General features: G+C 41.3%; 1 protein-coding gene across 4 annotated transcripts in view; it reads left to right on the forward strand.

The window, feature by feature from the left end:
• Positions 1-22,078, forward strand: part of LOC102793208 (voltage-dependent R-type calcium channel subunit alpha-1E-like) — an 82,657-nt gene that overhangs the window by 21,926 nt on the left and 38,653 nt on the right. For 3 of the 4 annotated variants that reach the window (XM_087836120.1, XM_087836119.1, XM_087836122.1), the window contains exons 4-15: positions 10,231-10,334; positions 11,516-11,674; positions 12,356-12,546; positions 13,523-13,626; positions 14,203-14,318; positions 14,548-14,601; positions 17,299-17,340; positions 18,492-18,587; positions 18,749-18,958; positions 19,363-19,475; positions 19,682-19,794; positions 21,436-21,567. In XM_087836120.1, coding sequence (XP_087692246.1) covers positions 10,231-10,334; positions 11,516-11,674; positions 12,356-12,546; positions 13,523-13,626; positions 14,203-14,318; positions 14,548-14,601; positions 17,299-17,340; positions 18,492-18,587; positions 18,749-18,958; positions 19,363-19,475; positions 19,682-19,794; positions 21,436-21,567 — 1,434 coding nt within the window. The remainder of the gene's footprint in view (positions 1-10,230; positions 10,335-11,515; positions 11,675-12,355; positions 12,547-13,522; positions 13,627-14,202; positions 14,319-14,547; positions 14,602-17,298; positions 17,341-18,491; positions 18,588-18,748; positions 18,959-19,362; positions 19,476-19,681; positions 19,795-21,435; positions 21,568-22,078) is intronic. The other variant, XM_087836121.1, reaches the window with a different exon arrangement.

The following is a 22,078-nucleotide window of genomic DNA, read 5'->3' on the forward strand; positions in this document are numbered from 1 at the left end:
GGGTTTCTGTGTCCAGTTAGATTTGAGAGATGCTGTATAGCAATTTACATCACACCAGCAAATATGGCTGAATTTAAAAAGTTATTAAACTGGAGGATTTATCCACTCAACATACAGTTGTTGTCTTAAATCCAAAGTAATTTTGGTGCTTTGTGGTTTGGGGCTTATTATAACTCACAGTGTGCCATTTAGTTTCTAGCTTCTATGCTTCCTCCCCACCTAAGCAGCATACTCACAGGAACACTAGAGGTCCGTTAGCTTCTGACATATATGCTGTTAGTGATTTGTTATTTTCTTTCATATTTCAAAGTGAAAAAAGAGGCTGAAGAGAAGATTTGTAACAGTCCAAATACAACCTGTGACTCTTGTTTTGACCACATCTTCTAAGAGGAGTCAGAATCAACATGTTGCCAAGAGAGGCTGCGGAGATTAAACTGAGCCTGAATACAGACACTACGCTCACCTCTTTTCACTTGTAGAAAACCGGCGTTTGATCTCTGCTGGAGTCTAAGCAAAGTACCTGACTAACAATTGACCGTGAATTTGCATTAGAAGATTACTGTGGCGCTGTGGTTTGTAAAAAGCTATGAACTTCGACCTTAGATGCTGCTCTGTGTTTCTTAAGGGCACTCTGGTTTGTCACTGTCAAAACGACGTCAGTGTCAGTGGAGCTCCTTAAGCCATGTGGCTGTCACACTTGTGTCACTGCCAGGAAGCAGCATGTAGCACTGGCTTTGAGTCAAAAGGCAACCTTCAGCCCAAACACAGTATTTACTTCTTTATATTTGTGTCCATCTCAAAAGGAACACTTGAAAAGTCCTTGTAAGTTTGCTATTGTTGACACAGGGACTATAGTTTTTATACTATATATAATTGTAATATGATAATACAGTAATTCCGATTATTATAATATTACAATATTATGATAAATACGTTATAAAATTAATAATTTATAAAACATCCTATATTATAATTTACTGAGATGCACACACATGTGCAGCTCCCTGGATAAAAGCACCTTTGACAGCAACAGTAACTCCAATAACAAACTGTTACAACCAAAGTACGCAGAAGAGCATCTCTGAACGCACAACATGTCAAAGCTTGACGCAGATGTGCTACAGCAACAGAAGACCCCACTGGGTGCCACTCCTCTCAGTTAGGAACAGGAAACAGAGGCTCGTGTTCACAGTTTTTTTTATTCGCTGAACTCAAATGACCTCCACGAGCACCAGATCTCAACCCAGGAGAAATGGGACAGGTGCATCATGGATGTGCAGTCGACAAATCTGAGGAACTGTGCGATGTCATTATGTCAGAATAGACCAAAACCACATTAATGTTTCCAGCACCTTGTTGATTGGTTCAACCGGGTACCAGTGAGGTGGACCTATTAACGAAGTGTAGAAGCATAGAAGTGTTTTTGCTGCATAAGACGTTTTTGTACACCATCAATACTTCTCATTGATGGTGTGATTTTAATTTTGATACTCAAAACTTTCTCTTTATGACCTCCTTGTGAATTAAATGATGGTCATTTATAGCAGGTGTATGTGAGTGTGTGATGGTGACTCATGTCTGCAATGAGCTAAATTAACATCTCTCCTTCATTGACTCTCTCTCACTTTCTCTGACTTCTAACAGATGGATGAATGAATCATTTACCATATTTATTATTCATTCTGGCCAAAGAGCAAACACTTAGCTAACATTTAGCTAACTGACATATAAACCAATATGCAGGCTGATAAACGCAGGCCAGCATCTCAGGCTGATGATTTCAGGAATAGTTACATTTGACCTTCCTTCTATCCTTCCATCCTTCCTTCCTTCCATCCTTCTATCCTTCCATCCTTCCTTCCTTCCATCCTTCTATCCTTCCATCCTTCCTTCCTTCCTTCCTTCCATCCTTCTATCCTTCCTTCCATCCTTCCTTCTTTTCATCCTTCCTTCGTTCCATCCTTCTATCCTTCCGTCCTTCTATCCTTCCTTCCATCCTTCCTTCCTTCCATCCTTCTATCCTTCCTTCCTTCCTTCCATCCTTCTATCCTTCCATCCTTCCATCCTTCCTTCCTTCTATCCTTCCATCCTTCCATCCTTCCTTCCTTCCATCCTTCCTTCCTTCCATCCTTCCGTCCTTCTATCCTTCCTTCCTTCCTTCTATCCTTCCTTCCTTCCTTCTATCCTTCCATCCTTCCATCCTTCCTTCCTTCCAGGATTATTTTATTTTTATTTATTTATTCTTTTTCTTTTTTAGTTGTGAAGCACTTTGATCAAAACTGTTGTTTTTAAATGTGCTATATAAATAAATTTTGATTTGATTTGATTTGATTTGATTTGATTTGATTCCATCCTTCTATCCTTCCTTCCATCCTTCCTTCTTTCCATCCTTCCTTCCTTCCTTCGTTCCATCCTTCTATCCTTCCTTCCTTCCTTCTATCCTTCCTTCCTTCTATCCTTCCATCTTTCTATCTTTCTATCCTTCCATCCTTCCTTCGTTCCATCCTTCTATCCTTCCTTCCTTCCTTCCATCCTTCCTTCCATCCATCCTTCCTTCCTTCCTTCCTTCCTTCAATCCTTCCGTCCTTCTATCCTTCCATCCTTCCTTCCTTCCTTCCTTCCACCCACCCCTCTGTCCGTCCGTCCGATCTTGCACAACAAATTGTGTTTCTTATGTGCGTGCGTTTGGGGTTCCTGCTGTTTTTCGGTGAGGAGGAAAGAGAATAAAAAGGACAAATGAGGGGGGGAGTTAAAAATGAGTGAGTACACTGTGGGAGGCACAGAGGCTTATATCAACTAAACCAACCAGAGCAGCACTGTAGGAGTTTTTTCATGCAATTCCTTCTTCTGCACACACCACCCACCACACTGTGAGCCTCTAGAGCAGCGGTTTTAATTGATTGTCCTGCAGAATCTTACATCTCCCTAAACAGGAACCCTGTGATGTATGTTTTTAAAAAATCATGCTCAGCTGTTCCTTCCTTCCACAGGTAATAATAATAATAATAATAATAATAATAATGGATTGCATTTATAGGACTGTGTTGTACTGTAACTATTGTTAGAGTTTTCACAAAGATTAAGACTCGTGCTCATGGACACATCAGCTGGGAGGAGATTTGCTGGGAAGGCAGTTGGGTCTTACTTTAAGATGCTAGCTTTAATTAAGCTTTTCTTTCAACATTTAGTGTAATGCACAAAATATGGTGTTAGTCTTCCTGCTGAGACAAAACTTTCTATCTCGGTGCAAGAGTTCTCATGTGTACACTGTGTTGTACTGCGTGAACTTAGTTGACGCCTCTTCTGACAAATTCTCAAGTTCATTCCAGGAGACGAAAGAGGGAGAGATAAAAAAAAGTGATTATACAGCTTGAAGCGCTAGAAAATAGCAACTGCATAACCAGCAGTGACAAAATAATTCAATAATTAACTGTGACAATAAAATAAAATCACAGCATCTGTTGCAATAAATCTGCTCATTTCCAGTAGCCAGTTTGTCTTATTAACTATTAGTTGTTGAGTAATGTTTAATATCCCTACAAAGAGCAAAATGGCAACAAAACACCTTCAGTATCTTAATCTTTGATTAATTTTTATTGTTTAACATCCAGTTTTCTTCGCTTCACCTCATGCTGTGTTTCCCTGTGTGGTGCTGCTGGAGTCTCTCCGCCTGATGCAATCTACTGGAATTTGTACACATGAAACATTGATGACTGTGTGCCGTACGCGCTATTGGTCTCTGTCGTGGAAGTAAAGGCAATCACGGCTATTCTGTATCCCTCAACATTACAGACGTCCTTCAGTTGACTTTAGGATGTGTCCAGAATCAGTCGCTCCTCACTATGGAGTGGACTGTTTAGAGCTTGCCACTGTGTAGTGGGGCGACCGTGGTTCAGGGGGTTGGGAAGCTCATCTTGTAACCGGAAGGTTGCCGGTTCGATCGGTTCGATCTGTCTGTCCTGGTCGTTGTGTCCTTAGGCAAAGCACTTCACCTACTGCCTACTGGTTTTGGCCAGAGGGGCCGATGGCGCGATATGGCAGCCTCGCTTCTGTCAGTCTGCCCCAGGGCAGCTGTGGCTACAACTGTAGCTGCCTCCACCAGTGTGTGAATGTGAGAGTGAATGAATAGTGGAATTGTAAAGCGCTCTCGAAAAGTGCTATATAAATGCAATCCATTATTATTATTATTATTATTATTATTATTATTATTATTATCATTATTAGTAGTAGTAGTATTAGTATTAGTGTTGTCCAAATAGGGAGAATAGTGGACACGGAGCATCCTACACTGGCATGAAGAGTAATTTCCAACTCCTCCTTATTACCCATGATGATAAATCAACATTTCGACCCAAACATAAAATCCAGTTTGCACTTGCACTGAGTCAGACGTGCACAAAAAGGTCATAAGGAACACGTGAACTACATCAAACACTAACAGGAGTAGGAAGTACCAACACGAAAGCCACACAAAGATCTAACCTTCAAAATAAAACATTAAAAAAATAAAACATTCCCACTGTGCAGTTAGATCGTGTTTCTGTGTTTCTGTTATTCTTAGTTAGTAGTTATCCACTTATTCTTCTTTCTTCCTGCTTCGCTCTGGTCAGCACGTCTCTCTGGTGTCTTGTTTTCAGTTTTACTTCCTCAGCAGTTTTGTGGTTATTATTCAGACCTGTGTGTCATTACCTTCCTGGAGCCAATTCCCTGATTACCTTCATGTGTATAAATAGTCCGGTCCGGTAAAGAGTCTTTGTCAGACTATCTCTGTCTTCCTTTGTGGGCATAGCTAGTTTGTGGCACTTGGCTCTAAAGGTTTTTGTTCTTTCTTTCTGTAATGATTACAAATGCATATCTTACTTCAGCCCCATGTGTTCTCAGCAAATTGTTTCATGCGAGGCATGTAACGGAGAACCACCACTGAAAAATACACTTTGATTATAAAGGATTTTTAGGGGAAAAGAGAGGTATTGCCTAAAAATAATGAAAAGAAATAAACTGTATTTTCTTTGTCTTTTCTCCCAGAGACCAATCCCTATATGGCACCATCATTCATCCTCCTCGTTTAGGATTTTTATGACTTGAAGTAAAAACTGATGATAATCTCGAATCCTGGCAATGTATAAAAAATAATGCAAAATGAACTGTAATTTACCTGAATTAATCAGTTAATCTAAAAATCTGATTTGTGTTCTTCAAGCACTCGTTTTATCAGAGCAGAGTGATATTTATAGTTAACTTACTGAACAAAAATTCTAAAAATGTGCCAGCTATGAGTAAATGATTTCAAATAAAACCATAGACCCATCGTTCTTCTTTTAAATGGCAGAAACGTTCAGTCAGAAGGATAAATACAGATGTAAATAACAGTGCTAATGACAGAGTAACCGGGCTCTGTGGTGCCATACTGTGCATGCTTGAGGCACTTAAGGCCCCCGCAGACCCACACAGGTGTTTTTAGTTAACATGCTAATTACACCTGTGTTGTTTTGCTTTTTTACTATAACAGTGTTACAAATGTAACAAAACCGTCACGCACTAATAAAATGATAACAGTGTACCTATTCTAACAGGTGCAACAAAACTCACATCAAGCCCAACTGGCAGACGCCCACACAGTCCTTAAAAGAGCTTTCATCAGTCAAGTGAAAACACCTGCGTGGATGCGCTGTGGGGTTTTAATGGAAGGAGATCATTAAAATCATATTAATGTTCCTTGTAACACCTTTGATTTTCATGCTCTTGCTGTTGCAAAGGTTCATTTTGGAGAAATGGAAACGCTGTAAGTGAGGGACGGCTCTCTGAATAGTGTTAGAGGTGTTGCAGCGTCAAATAATGACACGTTACAGTGACCGAAATACAATATGGATTACTGTGTGTGTAACAGAGTCCACGGCAGACCTGATGACATGCTCACGGTTGCCGTACACAATCACACGCTCGCAGCTTTCCAGCTCAACCGACACTCCAACAACATGACATCAGTCCGCACAGAGGCGTGATTGCGGACGCCGTGCAGGTGCGTCCACCTTCCCTGCAGCAGCACTGCAGACCACGCCCTGCCACAATGTGCTAAACACATTTAAAGTTATTCCATAACCAGTGTTGGTCAAGTTACTTTAAAAAAAGTAATCAGTAACTAATTACTGATTACTTCCCCCAAAAAGTAATCCCGTTACTTTACTGATTACTTATTTTCAAAAGTAATTAATTACTTAGTTACTTAGTTTTTTTTTACTTTTTAAAAACACGATTTACAACCTGAATAGCTGAATAGGTAATCCCTTACTTTACTCATTACTTGAAAAAAGTAATCGGATTACAGTAACGCATTACAAGTAACGCGTTACTGCCCATCTCTGTCCACAACACATAATCCATCATTGAAGAAAAGTAAAAGAGGATTTTCTTCTGCTGGAATATAATTTGAATTCTTATTTTAACACACAAAACTGATCCTGTGACTCAAAAGCTGCAGACCGCTAATAAATGTCGTTACAATATCCAGGTGCGCTCACATCACACCCGTGAACAGCTCAACAGTGACACGGAGCATAAGCCGCAACGTTATCAGTATCACGCCACGACAGCTGTCACGCCAGATTTGTCACGCAGCAGGGAGCTGTCACCTCTGCGGGGTATGTCATTGTTACTCACTTATCACGGCTGACAACTCTGACCACGCCATCGGCTGAGTTCACTACAGCGCGTCTCGTATAACGCTCGCAGACGTGCTCAGAGTGAACGGACACGTTTCTCTGTCTGACGGATCCCAGAGACTAAAAGTGACTTTATTCATTTTCAGAAACACCAGTCACCTTTGAGCTTTGAGCTGTCCAGATAGGTTTATCTAAAAATTTATTACAAGGGTAACCCAAACCCCCTTGTTGCCATAGCCCCCCCTTCAGTTGTGGGTGTGGCTAGCCCTGTGAAAGGCTCCCGAATTAATTTTATTTGGAAATCTATTGAAAAAATAAAAGAAACTGCAGAATAACCAACACTTATTTGTGTTTGTTTTATTTCCTCCTTTAACTCTGGACCACTTCATGGTGTTCATGAATAAAATGGTGACTAATACCACTAAAAATGAATATTCTTGCATTACCGAGAAGGAAGTCTACCGGGAGGTGCCAAACTCCTCCTTTGAGCCAAATCGGCCATGTGTTGTGCTTCCCTTGGCTGATTTAAATCTGCCACTTTCTGAGGCCAACCTTCACCTTCCTCATGTCCATCACGTAGGTGGTGCCAATGGCCAGACGGCTGTAGTGTGCAATATGTCTGTAACAGTAATGAGTATAGCAGGCTGTGGGACAGAGGGGATTGTTAGTGAAAGCATGTTTCTGCAACATTTCATTAGATATATATGTGTATATATATTTTTCCTAATAAATCTAATAACATATTGGTTAATTTGGTGCTGATATGTCTATTTATTACCCAAAATATTGACTTACAGATGGCATTTTTTTATTTTCTTAGCAGAGGAAGCTTCTATACATCTGAGTCTTAGCTCTAATGGCCTCAATCCATTTTCATACTATGAGTCATTTATTTTTGTATTGGTTTAGCAGTAACTACCAGTATGCTTAGTTTGGCTATAACATGTTATTTAGAAATGTTGTCTCAAAATCTAACAAACAAGCAAAAACTTTTACCCCAAATCAGAGATGGGCAGTAACGCGTAATCCGATTACTTTTTTCAAGTAACGAGTAAAGTAAGGGATTACTATTGCAAAAACGGTAATTAGATTACTGTTACTTTCCCATAGGAACGCTGCGTTACTGCGTTACTAAAACCGTGATTTTTTTGCGAGAATGTCTCATGACAGTGACGTAAGCGAGTGCGACGTTGTGACAACAGCTGTGTGCAGATCAACAATGGATCATATATCGAGTGCAGAGAGAGTGTGAGCGTGCAGCGTTTAAAGCGTGGAAGTACTGACCTTACTTTGAGTTTGATTCCATAAAAAGTGACAAAAACATTAGTGTCCGTTGTGCGTGGGAAGAAAACTTCTTTTTACAGAGAAAAAAAACCCCTAAACTTCCAAACAAGCACCGAGTAGCTACGACGTAATGGGAAACTCACAGAGAAACTCGCGGATTCTTCCACTGACCGCGGCACACCTGCACCAGGGTAACCCTCCGCCTACCCCACTCCTGCTTTACAGGTGAAAATAGAGCAACAGGACCGCTAGTCTTTGACTTTATTTATTTTCTGCTGTGTTTTACTTGCATCTATTTGAAAGACTGAGTGTAAACACACAAAATATTTTATTTTATTTTATGTGCTGGAATGTGCAGAAAATAGGTTTAAATATTAAACTAATTTCTTCCAGTCAGAGAATGTTGCAGATAATTACATTTTTGCTTGATGCATAAAGTTAAAAGATTAAAACTAATAAAACAAGTTTTAAAAAGAGACTTTTCTATTTGATTACATTTTGTATGATGATTATGCAGAAAAAGTAGAATTGGGCTGAAAGATCTATCACTTTATCACCTATTCAGGTTGTAAATCGTGTTTTTAAAAAGTAACTAAGTAACTAAGTAATTAATTACTTTTGAAAATGAGTAATCAGTAAAGTAACGGGATTACTTTTTGGGGGAAGTAATCAGTAATTAGTTACTGATTACTTTTGTCAAGTAACTTAACCAACACTGCCCCAAAAATGGTTTTGGACTTTTCTAACTGTGGTTGCACCAAAGTCTAACTTCTGCAAATGGTTGTTGCTGCAAAACGCAGCCTGGGACGTCCTCTGAATATCAGCGGACTGAATGAGAAAGCCATTTTTAGAGCCTTCGTCGCCATAACAGTTAAAGAGCAGTCAGGACTGATGGTCTGAAGAAAGATGGAAAGATGAGGGAGGTCGAGGATGAAAATGACGGCGGTGTCAGGAGGGAGCGAGTGATTGGATTAAAAGGAGGGAAGGAGACGAGAGAAAACAGGAACAATCAGCGCGTTTGTGAGCTGTTGAGACTGGGATGAGGAGGGAGTGGCTTCAGGTGTGAATGCAGTTCTATTTCTATATCTGCGTGGATGACGGGGAGCTATTTTAATCCTTCTCTCGTCTCCTCGTCCCCCATCTCTTTATCTTTTTTCTTTCTTTTCATAATTAAATCAAATGACACTCCTCGTCTTCTAACAGTACAGACCGAACTAATTCTCACCGCTCTATCACAGAAATGTAATTGGGTCTGTGATGCTGCGTGATAATCAAGTATGCAATTACTGTTGAGCAAATGACTGCACATAAAGATGATACCATAAATCATCTGTGATAATCCACCTGTCAGTTTGCTTAGCTCGTCTATGTCTTTACTTTTTGATCATAAGTACGGTCCTGAAATAAAATGCTGCATCACTCTTCCCTTAGCAAACCTATCGTCTAATCCCCCTGCACTGCTTTTCTTTTGTTTATACCTCTCTTCTTCATCCTTGTCTGCCTCCCACTCTGCAGGCATCAAGGTGAAAGGGGAATAAATAAGTGCTCAGGTCGGTGGACAACGTAAAAACAGAATGAATCAGAGGTGGAATATAATTGGGAAGGTGGTTGAATGGCAGGTAGAGGAGAGGAGGGAGGGAGAGGTTTAGGGATGAAGGGCGAGATATGAGGATAGAGAGAAAGGGGAAGCAGGAGGGCAGACTAATGAGAGACCAGGGGTGAGATCACCACACACGACTTTTTTTCTTTCTTGTCATTTTGAGGACTGAAGGCCACAGAGGTGTTTTTTTTAGAGAGAAAACAAGACAAACAAAGTGAAAATGAGACGTGTGAAGGGCTTTGTGTGGAGCATAAAAGGCTGGCGTGTTTGTAACGTGTGCGTGTCCACATGTGTGTTTGTCCGCGAGCTTCACGTCCCTGCAGCCTGAGGGTGTCCTGCCTTCTCCTGATGGAGCTGCCTTCTTTGTTCGCCCCCTAAATAGCAGTTGTCACGGCCGTCCTCCCACACAGAGGGAAAGAGCCAAAAGTCCCCCAAATAATCATCGTTGTTGTTTCTCTGTGTTCTTCGCCTGCCGGAGACCCTCTCGTCATCACAGTCGCTATCTAAGCGCTGCAGCCGTCCTCCAACACTGGCCTCGTGTTTTTATTTTTCGACACGGCTCCGCGCAGCCCACAGAGCATGAAATTGTGGTATTAATGTGCATCTGCGAAACAGTGACAGTCCTGTTCTTTCTCTTTGTCCTCTGTTTGTGTGGGTTTGCACATGCACACGCGTTTGCTCGTTAAGGATCCTGGCTGCAGCAGGGGCACATATGAACATCTCAGTGGACTTGAGGACGTTGAGAGCTGTGCGAGTACTTCGACCTCTCAAGCTGGTCTCGGGCATCCCCAGTGAGTCTCACTTATACTAAATCAATGTGCCGTTGTTGTCCTTTTCATCTGGATCTATGTATGTGCAGGCTGCGTGTGATAAAGAGGATTAATGGGTAAGCTTAAGCAAGTGGCAAAATAAAAGCATCCCTGTTATTGGCAAATACTGATATTTGGTATCAGCATAAGGACAGCTGTTGTTTTTATTTAAGGTACTGCCTCAGAACCTTCTGGAAAACTAATCAATAACATTGTAACAGTCAAACACGAAGCAGTCAGAGAGCAAGTAAGCATTATGTAGGAGTAGGTAAGAGATAACAGCTATAACTGACGTGAATGACTTGAGCTTATTTTATAATATTAGGCAGCTCATTCGTTGTCTTCACAGAACGTTCTTTAAAGATTTGACACATTTTGGGATCAATTTGAAAGAAAGGCAGATGTAAAATGTCAAAGGTGAGGTCAAAGGTCAAATGTGATATTTAGAATCTTCACATCCCAGTATCATTTCCTAATATAGCCAATAAAACAGCAGCAGCAGCACTTTAGGGAAAGTTTAAAAATTAAAAGACATTTTCTGGAAATTTTGACTTTAAAGAAGAGGTCAAAGGTCAAAAGTAACACGATACTTAAAATCACCACATTATCGCTGTCCCTGTATCCATGTGTGTTGTCATTTTAAATCGCTCTATGTTAGCATTATCATCACTTTGACTTTAAGATCAATCTATTGACCATGCAGAAGAGGTCAAAGGTCAAATGTGACATAATATTTTAAATCTCTATACAATACTTTCTACATGTTGACAACACACACTTGTAAAAATCATAGTTTAACTTCTTTTTATTTTCCACAATAAATCATTTAGTTGACCTTGATTAGCTAAAATTTGAATTATTATTAACATCGCCCCCCTCAACACCCGTACACAGTTTTATTAGTTTTATTATGTTTACAAATACAAAGAGCTACATGCACACACACACAAACAAGAGCAGAAGCGTAACCTCCTTCTATCAAACATAATTTATCTCAACAGATTTGCAACTTTGTAGCGATTTTTAACTAAAAAGAAGTTCTAAAAGTTCTAAAGTTCTAAAGGATTTCATGAGAAGCTTCAGCTGATGCATTTAAATTGTTGTGTGTGTGTGTGTGTGTGTGCGTGTGTGTGTGTGTGTGTGTGTGCGTGCTCTCCCTCCAGGTCTGCAGATAGTCTTGAAGTCTATCATGAAGGCCATGGTCCCTCTGCTACAGATTGGTCTGCTACTCTTTTTTGCGATCCTCATGTTCGCCATCATCGGTTTAGAGTTTTACAGCGGCAAACTCCACTACAGCTGCATCCCGAAGCCTGGGATCCTGGGTACAGACGCTCAGAGTTCATCTTTGTTTCACATACGTTAGTTACTTATGGTCCAGTGACTTATCTCTTTCACTGTTTGCTATTTGTCTTTAAGAAGCCATTGCATTTTCTATCCAAGTAACTAATAGGTCTGTTACTCAGTGGTACACACATGAACACAGGGATATTCATGCGCATACACAGGGTTGTTTTTTACCTCATTTCTGAAAGTATTAAGATATGTTATTTACATATCTTTGAATGTCAAAGAGACGACATGGATAAGTTATGTTTGTGTACAGCAGTCTCGTGCATGTTTATGCACTTCTTTAGGTAGTAGCTGTACTCATAAACACAAATGCATACACACGGGCACAGACACACACCATGCTAGGCTGCACCTGGAGATGTGATCAAACCAAACGCTCTTCTGTATAATTAACCCAACAATGCAGGCTGGCACAGTGGCTCATTGTACATTCATAGGTATCATTAACCTCCGAGCAGCTCCTGTCACACACGAGCTGAATGGACAGTTTGATAACACAGACATACTCGAGTATTTTGTGTCGATAGATGGTCAGATTACTAGAAAGTGGACATTGATTGGTTTTCATGCTAAATCCCAAAGTGGACCAGATCAGGTTTTTCACTTTCACTTACTGTGGGTCTGTTTTTCTCACTTTTCATCTCTCTCTTCAGAAAATGAGACTATGGACTCATCTGAGGTCGAGTTTCCGTGTGGCGTGCGTAAATGTCCCGCCAAATACACCTGCAACGATACCTGGATCGGGCCCAATGACGGCATCACGCAGTTTGACAACATCCTGTTTGCTGTACTCACCGTCTTCCAGTGTATCACCATGGAAGGATGGACCACTGTACTCTACAATGTAAGACAGCTAACATGCTGCAAATTATTAAAGCATAGCAGTAGTTTGTTACAATTCAGACTCCATTAACCTCAATGAACAGAAGGCAGCTTTAGCTGCAGGATGTTAACGACTGCTAAGTGGATGTTTGCGACCTCTGATGTAGTTTAGCTGCGGATGGAGAATATGGGGGAACATGTTAGTAGGAGATGATTGCAAAGAGCTACGTTGGTTTTCTTTAGTTCTCATCCTCTGGACCTGTGAGTGTTGTGAGTTGTCTCAAAAGTTTAATCTAGAAATAACGACTCTAACCTCTGTTATGTGTCCCGCTTACCATTATTTTTATTCAGTTAGTAATTGAATAAAGACAATAGTGAGCAGGACAGTTTGTGTTTTTCTTCAATATGAAGAACACTAAAAGAAAGGATGCATGACATGCACAGCCTTTAATTGTTCATTTTTGCTTGTGTGCTTTTGCTTTTATCTCAGTAAAGCGAAACGCACGCTGCTGTGCCAGGGTGCAATTTGCGGTCAGCTGCCTGCTCTTTCAGTTTTTATTGAGATGGATGGAGGCGTACGATTTGCCAGACTGATTGCATTATGTCGTCTAAAGTGATGGTGAATGAGCTTCACCGATGAGTGAGGACAGAAAAGGATGACATCAGCGCTACTGTGCTGCTGAAAATGATCTGCGGACAGTGAAGACGTCCTGGGGTTTGAGAGAAATATGCACCTGCGCTGTGTACACAAAAACTAAAGCCACTTGAATAAACAGCAGTTGTGTTGTCACGCTGGTCCTGGTGCTGTAAAAGAAAGAAACAACGTGTTATCTAATGATGTCCAAGAGAATAACCCCCACAGATCTATGGACACAGTATCTGTATCGGTTTCTTGCCTGCAGACCTGAACCTTACACCTGCGTCTTTCCCTGTGGCAGCATGGGTCATGCTCCAAGCTGTCTTGAACTAGCTAATATTTTTATATATATATATTTCAGACCGACGATGCCTTGGGCCCCAGATGGAACTGGCTTTACTTCATCCCTCTAATCATCATCGGCTCCTTTTTTGTCCTGAACCTGGTGTTGGGAGTCCTCTCTGGGTAGGTCCACTGACATTTTAATCTGTCGTGGGTTCAGCCTGTTCCAACACTGATGCAACTTTAAGGGGATTTTTCTTTTCTTTTCTTTTTTTAATGCACTGGCTTTTTCACTTCTCGTCCTCTATCAAATAGTTGTGAGCTAGAAGAAAGGTGTGTCATCAGCCAAATTAAAGATTTAGAATAGAAAATGAAATTAAAATGACATCTTCCTGGTTCAAGTAAGCGTTTAGTCAGTCTACACACTACATTAGAGTTACTGTGTAGTTTGCTAACAGACGCAGGTTTGGCCTCGTCGTTCCCTGAGATGGGCTGCAGCCATACAGCCAGCTCGGTTTGTTTGTTGATTTAAGAGGAGTTAGACTTGCTTTGTTCACCGATAAATAGAATTACTGACAAACTAGGCGCTGTCTATGCAAGTTAATTAGTTTTACAGAAAGGTCAGTTCAGGATCCATTGTCATTATCTCCACACGGAGAGAGAAGAGATTAAGTTCAAGACAACAATAGCTTTTTCTTCGAGAGGAATACTGTATCCCTGCAGCCTTTAAAAGTGCGCCTCATCTGTTTGCTTCTGCAGAGAATTTGCAAAGGAGAGAGAGAGAGTTGAAAATCGCAGAGCCTTCATGAAGCTGAGACGCCAGCAGCAGATTGAGAGGGAGCTCAACGGCTATCGGGCCTGGATCGACAGAGCAGGTGGCTTTAGTCCCAGTCACAGATGAACTTTTCCTCAATGAGAAATAAAAATAATCATTTCTTTCATCTTCTATAATCCTGTCAGTTGTGAACCATGGGAGGTATTCGATGCAACACATAAGCGTTACGTTTTGCAACAAAAACGCTGTAAATACATCACAACAGATGGCGGTAGAGCTTCATGTGAACCATCAGCTGCTCAGTCCTGACCTTACTGTTTTTTTTACAGAGGAAGTTATGCTTGCAGAGGAGAATAAAAATCCAGGACCTTCTGCCCTTGATGGTAAGTCAACAGGGATCTTTGTTTTTCCTGCTATCTTAGTTCATGCTGGCAGATATGCTTTAAAAAACGTAAGCTGTTATCTTTTGCACTGCGGATCGGCTTTAGATCGGCACACACTGTTTAAGATTCAGACACAGGAATAAGAAGTCTTTCCAGTGAAATGTATTTCTTTTCATTGTGTTTGTTCATTTTTGGCTTCTATTGTGGCTCAAGGTGATCCAGACTGTTCACTGTGATAATGACTTTATTCTTGCTTATAGAAGAACTCCTAATATCTTTAGTAATCCTCTGATTTTTCACTGCCAGCATCCAGTCAAAGTTTCAGTTTGTTTCAGTTTATGAATAAACTAATGACATGCTTCTTAACTGTTACTATGCTGAGTTAGTATTTACTCAGAAATATCTCAAAAGCACAAATATAAAAGATGGACATGGCCTCTTGATCTGAAAACCGATGACCTTTGACCTGCATTCTTTCTAAACTCATCTGATTGCAAAAAGTAGTCCGATTATATGATGCAAGATTTACAATACTGCGTTTGTGTGCGTTTTGTAGGTATTTACCTGCACAGAGTTGTTTGTGTGCAGTCCTAAAAAAACAAAAGAAAGAAAGAAAACAGCATGCAGCTTGCCAAGGACGATGCTGATTGGCTGACAACGTCAGGGATTAGAAAACTGCTGTGGTGATTGTTCGTTACACTCATTTCATTGAAGCTTTTCGTTTGTTGTCATTTTGCTCCACGCTGCAGCTGGCTGAAGAACCAATGACAGCACAGGCAGCAGCCGCTCACAGACCGGTTGTTTGTGACCAGTGTTGGGAAGGTTACTTTTAAAATGTATTCCATTACAGAATACAGATTACATGCCCTAAAATGTATTCTGTAACGTATTCCGTTACGTTACTCAATGAGAGTAACGTATTCTGAATACTTTGGATTACTTAATATATTATCATGCTGTTTACAACTACATGAATGTACTATTGCTGTGATTTATTACTGTTACTGAAGGTCCGCGGCTCCGAACCGTAGTAAAGGGACCTCTGGCTAATACGGTGGGTTCTGTGTCGGGCTCATAGCCGAAAAATAGCTTTACTTTGTTGTCTGGGTCAACTTTGCTAGCAGAGACAGAGAGAGGCGTTGAAAAGCTGCTCCAACAGAACTTATTGTTTCAGAGGAAAATACGAACACGGTGTACAGTCGAGTCTTAATAGCTTACTTACAGCTGGGCTCGTCAGGCTCTCTTCTTGGCTGCAGTGGTTATTATTATATTTACATGCTTCCAGCTCCCGTTTTTGCTCGATGACAGCTCGTACTTTTCCTTCTTCTCCCTCCCTCGCTCACAGACACATAACGGGTATGGCAGTCCATTCTCCCTGCAGCACGGACTACACTGCCCATGATGCTACATTCTTTAGAGCTATACCTGTAGCATTCTGCCTGTTAGCTTAGCACAACAACAACAACAGGCGCTCTCTCACCCAGGAAACACGCAGAGAGAGAGCGTCACCCTGTAACCATGGCAACCGTAACGCTGCCGCCTGGAACAACAGAACGTAGCTGTCAAACAAAACCCAAACAGTCCTGACCCGCCACAATATGAAACAGGGAAGTACCGCCGTGTAATCCATTTATTTCAACAAAGTAACTGTATTCTAAATACCACCTTTTTAAACGGTAACTGTAACGGAATACAGTTACTCATATTTTGTATTTTAAATACGTAACGGCGGTACATGTATTCCGTTACTCCCCAACACTGTTTGTGACTCTCCAGGCTGGTGACAGCAGTAGTCGACAAAGTTGAACGTAGGCAAATACGAACACAAACGCAGTGCCGTAAATCCTTTATCCTTAAGACAGACTCTACGTTCTTGTATGACCTCCTGTTATATATGGACTCAACTGCAAGTTTAAGAACTTTTGCCTGACGAGGCACTGCTGTATTAGCGTGCAGCGCTCCATTTGTTCATCACGTCTGATTTAAAGAGACAAAGATGGCCTAAAACAGGACTTCAAGAATCGGTGTGTGTCCGTCTTTTATATACATGCAGTCTGTGCTCAAATGTAGCTCACCAGCTTTGATGATCACCTGACTTGAGCACCATCAGCGTCTGAAAATGCAAATTGCTGCAGTTAATAGCTGGTTACCAAATACCTGTGAAAATAATAATACTAATAAATTAAGTTAGTGCTCATGGTAAACATAATGCTTTGTTAAGATCAATAGGTAAGTTTGAATGCACAAAGTAAAATGAGGAAAAGGTTGGCTGAGCTTTCTTGTCAAAGCCTTAAATGATGCTGTGATGTGTTATTAGATCCTGAAGAACATCAGGGGATCAGGATGTACCATAAAACATCTTTTTATGCCATTATGTCATTATGAAAATGTACCGAGCTGACTTTAGCCTTAGGCTCACATTAAATAGGTGGGAACCCATCTTTATATCTACTTCTAAGTACGCAGCACAGTGTAGAAGTTCAGGATGTGTTGCTGCTGTCGTGCATTTGTAGAAATTACTGGTATCACATCATCTGTCTCAACAATTGCCACACAGAGAGCACTGATAGTGTGAAACGTGTCATTAGATACAGTGCCCAACGGATAGCTTAGTGCTGCTCTGCTCTGACCCTCTCAACACTACTGTGACCTTTACTCGCTGCACTAGCATTTTATTAAATGTTGATTGATTGGCAGCTCTCAGGAGGCTCCCAGAGTGGAGCACAGGTGGTGTCTATGGTGAGAACCGTTCTCTCTTCTGCACTATGCGTAACCCACTTCTTTACCACACACAAGCACAAACACACACATGTGCGGCCACTAATAAGCAGAGAAACAAACTCTTAGAGAAAGGAAAGAAAATCCTTCTTCTACAAAGACACAGTGGTTACATTTAATTGTGCAACACTAACCTGTAGCAGAAACACACACTGGCTGCAGCTGCTGTGATAACAATAAATGCAGATGCTCTTATAGCTTTGATTAAAAAGAAAGGTGGTGCACAGCAGTTGCCTTAGCAACCACCAGTCTCAAAATGCAGCCGTATGGATGTGTTTGTATGCATGTGTGACTGAGCGTGTGTGTTTTGGCAGGAGTCTGGTCTGCCATTAGAAAACACTGCTGTGTGTGTGTGTCTGCATGTGTGCGTCTGCGTGCACGTTTGATCAGTGGTTTATTAAAAAGTCCCCGAGCAAATATTGCCTGCAAGTAGATTCAGAAATCACAACACAGAGGAAAGGTGTGTGAAGGGGTAGGATGAGATGAAAAGGTAATCATAAACACATCCATCAGTGAAAAAGGTCAAAACAGGCTCATCACGTCCACTTCCAGCATGTGTGCGCTGCACGGCGTGTGTGTGTGTGCTTGTGCTGTACGGGAGCACTCGGTAACGGCTCAAAAAAGAGGAATGCATGGACTGTTAAGCAGCCTCGGAGCATGGTTTGCCATGATGAAGAAGCATCCGAAGATTTCCATTCAGCTTTTTGGATCATTGCACCAACATTAAATGATCATTTTTGTCTCATTTAGCTGAATTTTCCCTTTTAGCTGAAACTTCACAGACTGTAGCTTGACATGCATTTTACTCTCACTTTGATTTCTTCTCATCATTTATTTTCATTCTTTTCATTGCATACTTGCATAATGCCTTGGTCCAACTACGGACGTTGTTTCTTTAAATATGAGGGTGGTTATGCACAAGGCAGTTTCGGGGTGTTGTTAAGAATCTACTCAAAATATTCAGTACAATAGCAAAAAGTTAATTCTGTTTTCTGGCCACGTTCACCCAAAATCAGCCTTGTGTCGCTGCCCTCAGTGTCATTTCTCAAATTTGACACGTGCAGCTTGAAAGGTTGTTCTGGGACTGTTTTACATTTCTGCTCTGTCTGCAGTGTTGAAGCGAGCCACCACCATCAAGAAGAGAGGCATGGATGTGGTGCGTCAAGGGCAACCAGGGGAGGAACAATATGGTGACATCTCCTCTGTGGGTGAGTGGGAGTGTGCAAAGGCTCCGACATATGGGCACAGAAAGTCAAACACCAGCAGGTGCACGCTGAGCCCTGCTGCAGTTTTAAATACAGACTCAGAGTGGGAACATGCTACACTGGATCTATTCGACCGCAGTTTGTCTCCCTGTCCCCCCCCAAAGGCATCCCCATGACCAGAACGAGTATCCGGAGCACTAAGCGAGGTCCGACGGCATATTTCCGCCGTAAGGAACGTCTCCTGCGCATCTCCATCCGGCGCATGGTGAAGACACAGACTTTCTACTGGACTGTGCTCGGCCTCGTGGCTCTCAACACACTGTGTGTAGCCATTGTTCACCATAACCAACCCTTATGGCTCTCCAACTTTCTCTGTGAGTCACAACTCATTGTGGTAGCATTGTGCAACATGAGACGTGCTCAGGAAGTCAGTCATTTGTCCGGCTTGAAATCTTTCACTGTCCAGTTTTAAAAGCAAAGGTTGACTTTGCTCCAAATAATGAAAACGTACAAATCTACAACTAAGAAAAAAGAGGAAAATAACAGACTGTAGCTAATAAAAACGACAGCTCTTCACTACAAACTTTCACTCACAGCCAGTGACAGTTATAGAAAACACAAAACGAGGATTCTTTGTTTTATTTACAAGAAAAGAAGCCGTCAGTGTAAGTTAAATACAACCTAATCATTCAACCTAGGCGTTAATTAAATTTTCTCAGTCATTGCATTCGGTGGTGGAGAGCACTGATTGACATAACTTTGTTATTTACGTTTCCAGACTATGCAGAGTTTCTGTTCCTCGCTCTGTTCCTGACTGAGATGCTCCTTAAGATGTACAGCTTGGGCCCACGTCTTTATTTCCACTCCTCCTTCAACTGCTTCGACTGCAGCGTCAGTACTCCGCCTCCCTCTATTTGTGTCCAAGAAAATTCAGATGCTTGCGTTTTTAAACTGTCCTCTCTCCACGTCTGTCTCTGCACCGTGTTTGCTTCTCCTCTTCTCCTCTTCATGACCGTAACATCTGTCCACTTCTCCTTTTTTTGATCAATACGCTGCTCTTTGTAAACTCGCTGTAACTTGCCTGCATGTCTCTTTAGGTCATTGTTGGCAGCATCTTTGAAGTGCTGTGGGGTTTCTTCAGGCCTGGCACTTCCTTTGGCATCAGCGTCCTGCGTGCACTGCGTCTGCTGAGGATCTTCAAGATCACCAAGTTAGTCCTGCAGCTTTCCTCACTCTTCGCCATCTGTTGAGATTTTATATTATTTGCATTTCCCTGTTGACCAAAGACTAGCAGTATTAGTAACATGTGGGTCCGTTGTAGAGCAGGGCGATATGACCAAAAACATTTATCACAATATACATTTGAAAATTTGCGATAACGATATAATTGACACCAGACAAAATACTTTACAACTCAACTTTATTAATGCAAAAAAACACCCCATCAATGTATTTTCACTTAAACAAGCAGATGTTTTTTTTTTATGTGCATTAAAGTTATATAAAAATGTAACAGTGCAAATGCAAACTCCTTGCTGACAGTTTAACCAAAAGGCATTTCCAGTGGAAATTGGCCGACATATCCTCAGCATAACCATGTATAATAACCACAAAACTTATAAAGAGGTTATACACACACAATACGGTAACATTATGTTGAAGCACAGTACGTATCACTACGCGAGGCTCCGCCTACGATGCCGTAATGCTCCGACAATCCATCAAGCGGTGCGGCTTCATAGCTTAGCAAACTTGTACTAAAACATTTGACAGATTTTCGAGCGCCGTGCACATAAAATCGTTTCGAGGTCAGTAAACACAACCAGAATTCATACATAAGGCACACGGGATTATAAGGGGCTCTGTCGACTTTCAGAAAAATCAAAGGATTGATTTTAAGTGCGCCGTATTTTCCAAACAACACGGTAATAACGACGGCCCGCTAGCATGCGCTACCAAAAATAGTGCTTTGTTGTGTATCTGACAGTCGAAAGCTAAACCAGTTCCACACCAGTGAAGCTGCAGCATTTTTACAAACTAGTCCAGGTTCATCCGTTTCATTCAACGATCCGCTTTCGTCCTTCTCATTCTCCGTCGCTGAGATGCTTTTTCCGCCGTGTGCGTATGAAAACAAAGGCACTGCGCATGCGCGTTTTACCCATATTCTATCGCCATATTTCATTTTCTTATCGTTGCCCAACATTATACCGGTGTTACAGTGAACGGTATGATATGGCCCAGCACCAGTCCCTTGTATGTTAAACTACAGAGCAAACCACCTGTTTGATAGTGTGATGTCATAGTTTCTATAATAACACTGAGCTAACAGTAGACAGTTTATAATCCGAGTTTAGTTTGTTTACTCCACTCCATCATCATCCTTGTTAAAATGATACACCTGTATTACCCATGATGCATCTCTGTGCGCTTTCCTAATCGATCTTACTCTATATAAACTCAACCCGTCTCGAGCAAGTTTTGTTTCAGGGTTTGTTTTGCATTGTCTAGCATGGACGAGGAGCCTCTTAAACTGTGTGATGCTTTTTCTTTTTTCATTCAAACTGGTATTTTTCAAACCCAAACAACACTGACAACAGAGACGACACTTGTGGTTATTTATGAAATTTAGTTTTGCAGCTTCCTCTGGAGAAACAGAGGCTTTGTTCTCACATGCTCATAATTTATTTCACATTATTTTTCATTCTCCAACAACAGCTGTAAACATATTATTTAGATTTAAATGTTTCGCTTTAAGTTCTCGTTAATGGGGTGATAGACAGCACAAACCAGAATCCAAAACCTGTGCTTTTTTATCTCCTTTACACTGATGTGGTGTTTGATTGCTTTCAAGGTACTGGGCGTCTCTGAGGAACCTGGTCGTCTCTCTGATGAACTCCATGAAGTCCATCATCTCCCTCATCTTCCTTCTCTTTCTCTTCATCGTTGTCTTTGCCCTCCTTGGCATGCAGCTCTTCGGTGGAAGGTAAGACTCCACATAGATTCATAGATTTGTTTAAAGCTGTCCTATAAAACTTCTTCTCGTGATCTGTCATTTATATACTTTTAAAGGATAGACGCTTATATTAAACATGGCAGGAGTTTCTAAAATCAAGCTTATTTTACAGTAATCCCTCTGAGACCTGAGATAAGCCTTCAGCCTGCTATAAACAGTCTGTTTCGGACTGTTGTTTTTTACCAATCATGGAGCTTTCTGACGTCATAGCCATTTCAATCATCTGCTGTTGAAACCTTGTTTGTGAGGGGCGGCCAATGAGACGAAAGATGGCTTAAGGGAGAGGAACTAGAATAGCTTGCTTCAGGCTGTGGATCAGCAGACCGGCTGCGTCATGTCCCATCAGAAGATAACAAGGATCATTTTTGAGCAGTGAATCATGCAAAGCGCACGATCTGATATCCTCGTGTTGGTGTTGTTCCCAGATCATCATACTAAAGGTTGTTCCAGGATCAACATTGCAAGTGACCAATCAGAATGT

The sequence above is a fragment of the Neolamprologus brichardi genome, chromosome 23 (assembly GCF_056152115.1).
Source record: "Neolamprologus brichardi isolate AB-2024 chromosome 23, ASM5615211v1, whole genome shotgun sequence".
Lineage (NCBI taxonomy): Eukaryota > Metazoa > Chordata > Actinopteri > Cichliformes > Cichlidae > Neolamprologus > Neolamprologus brichardi.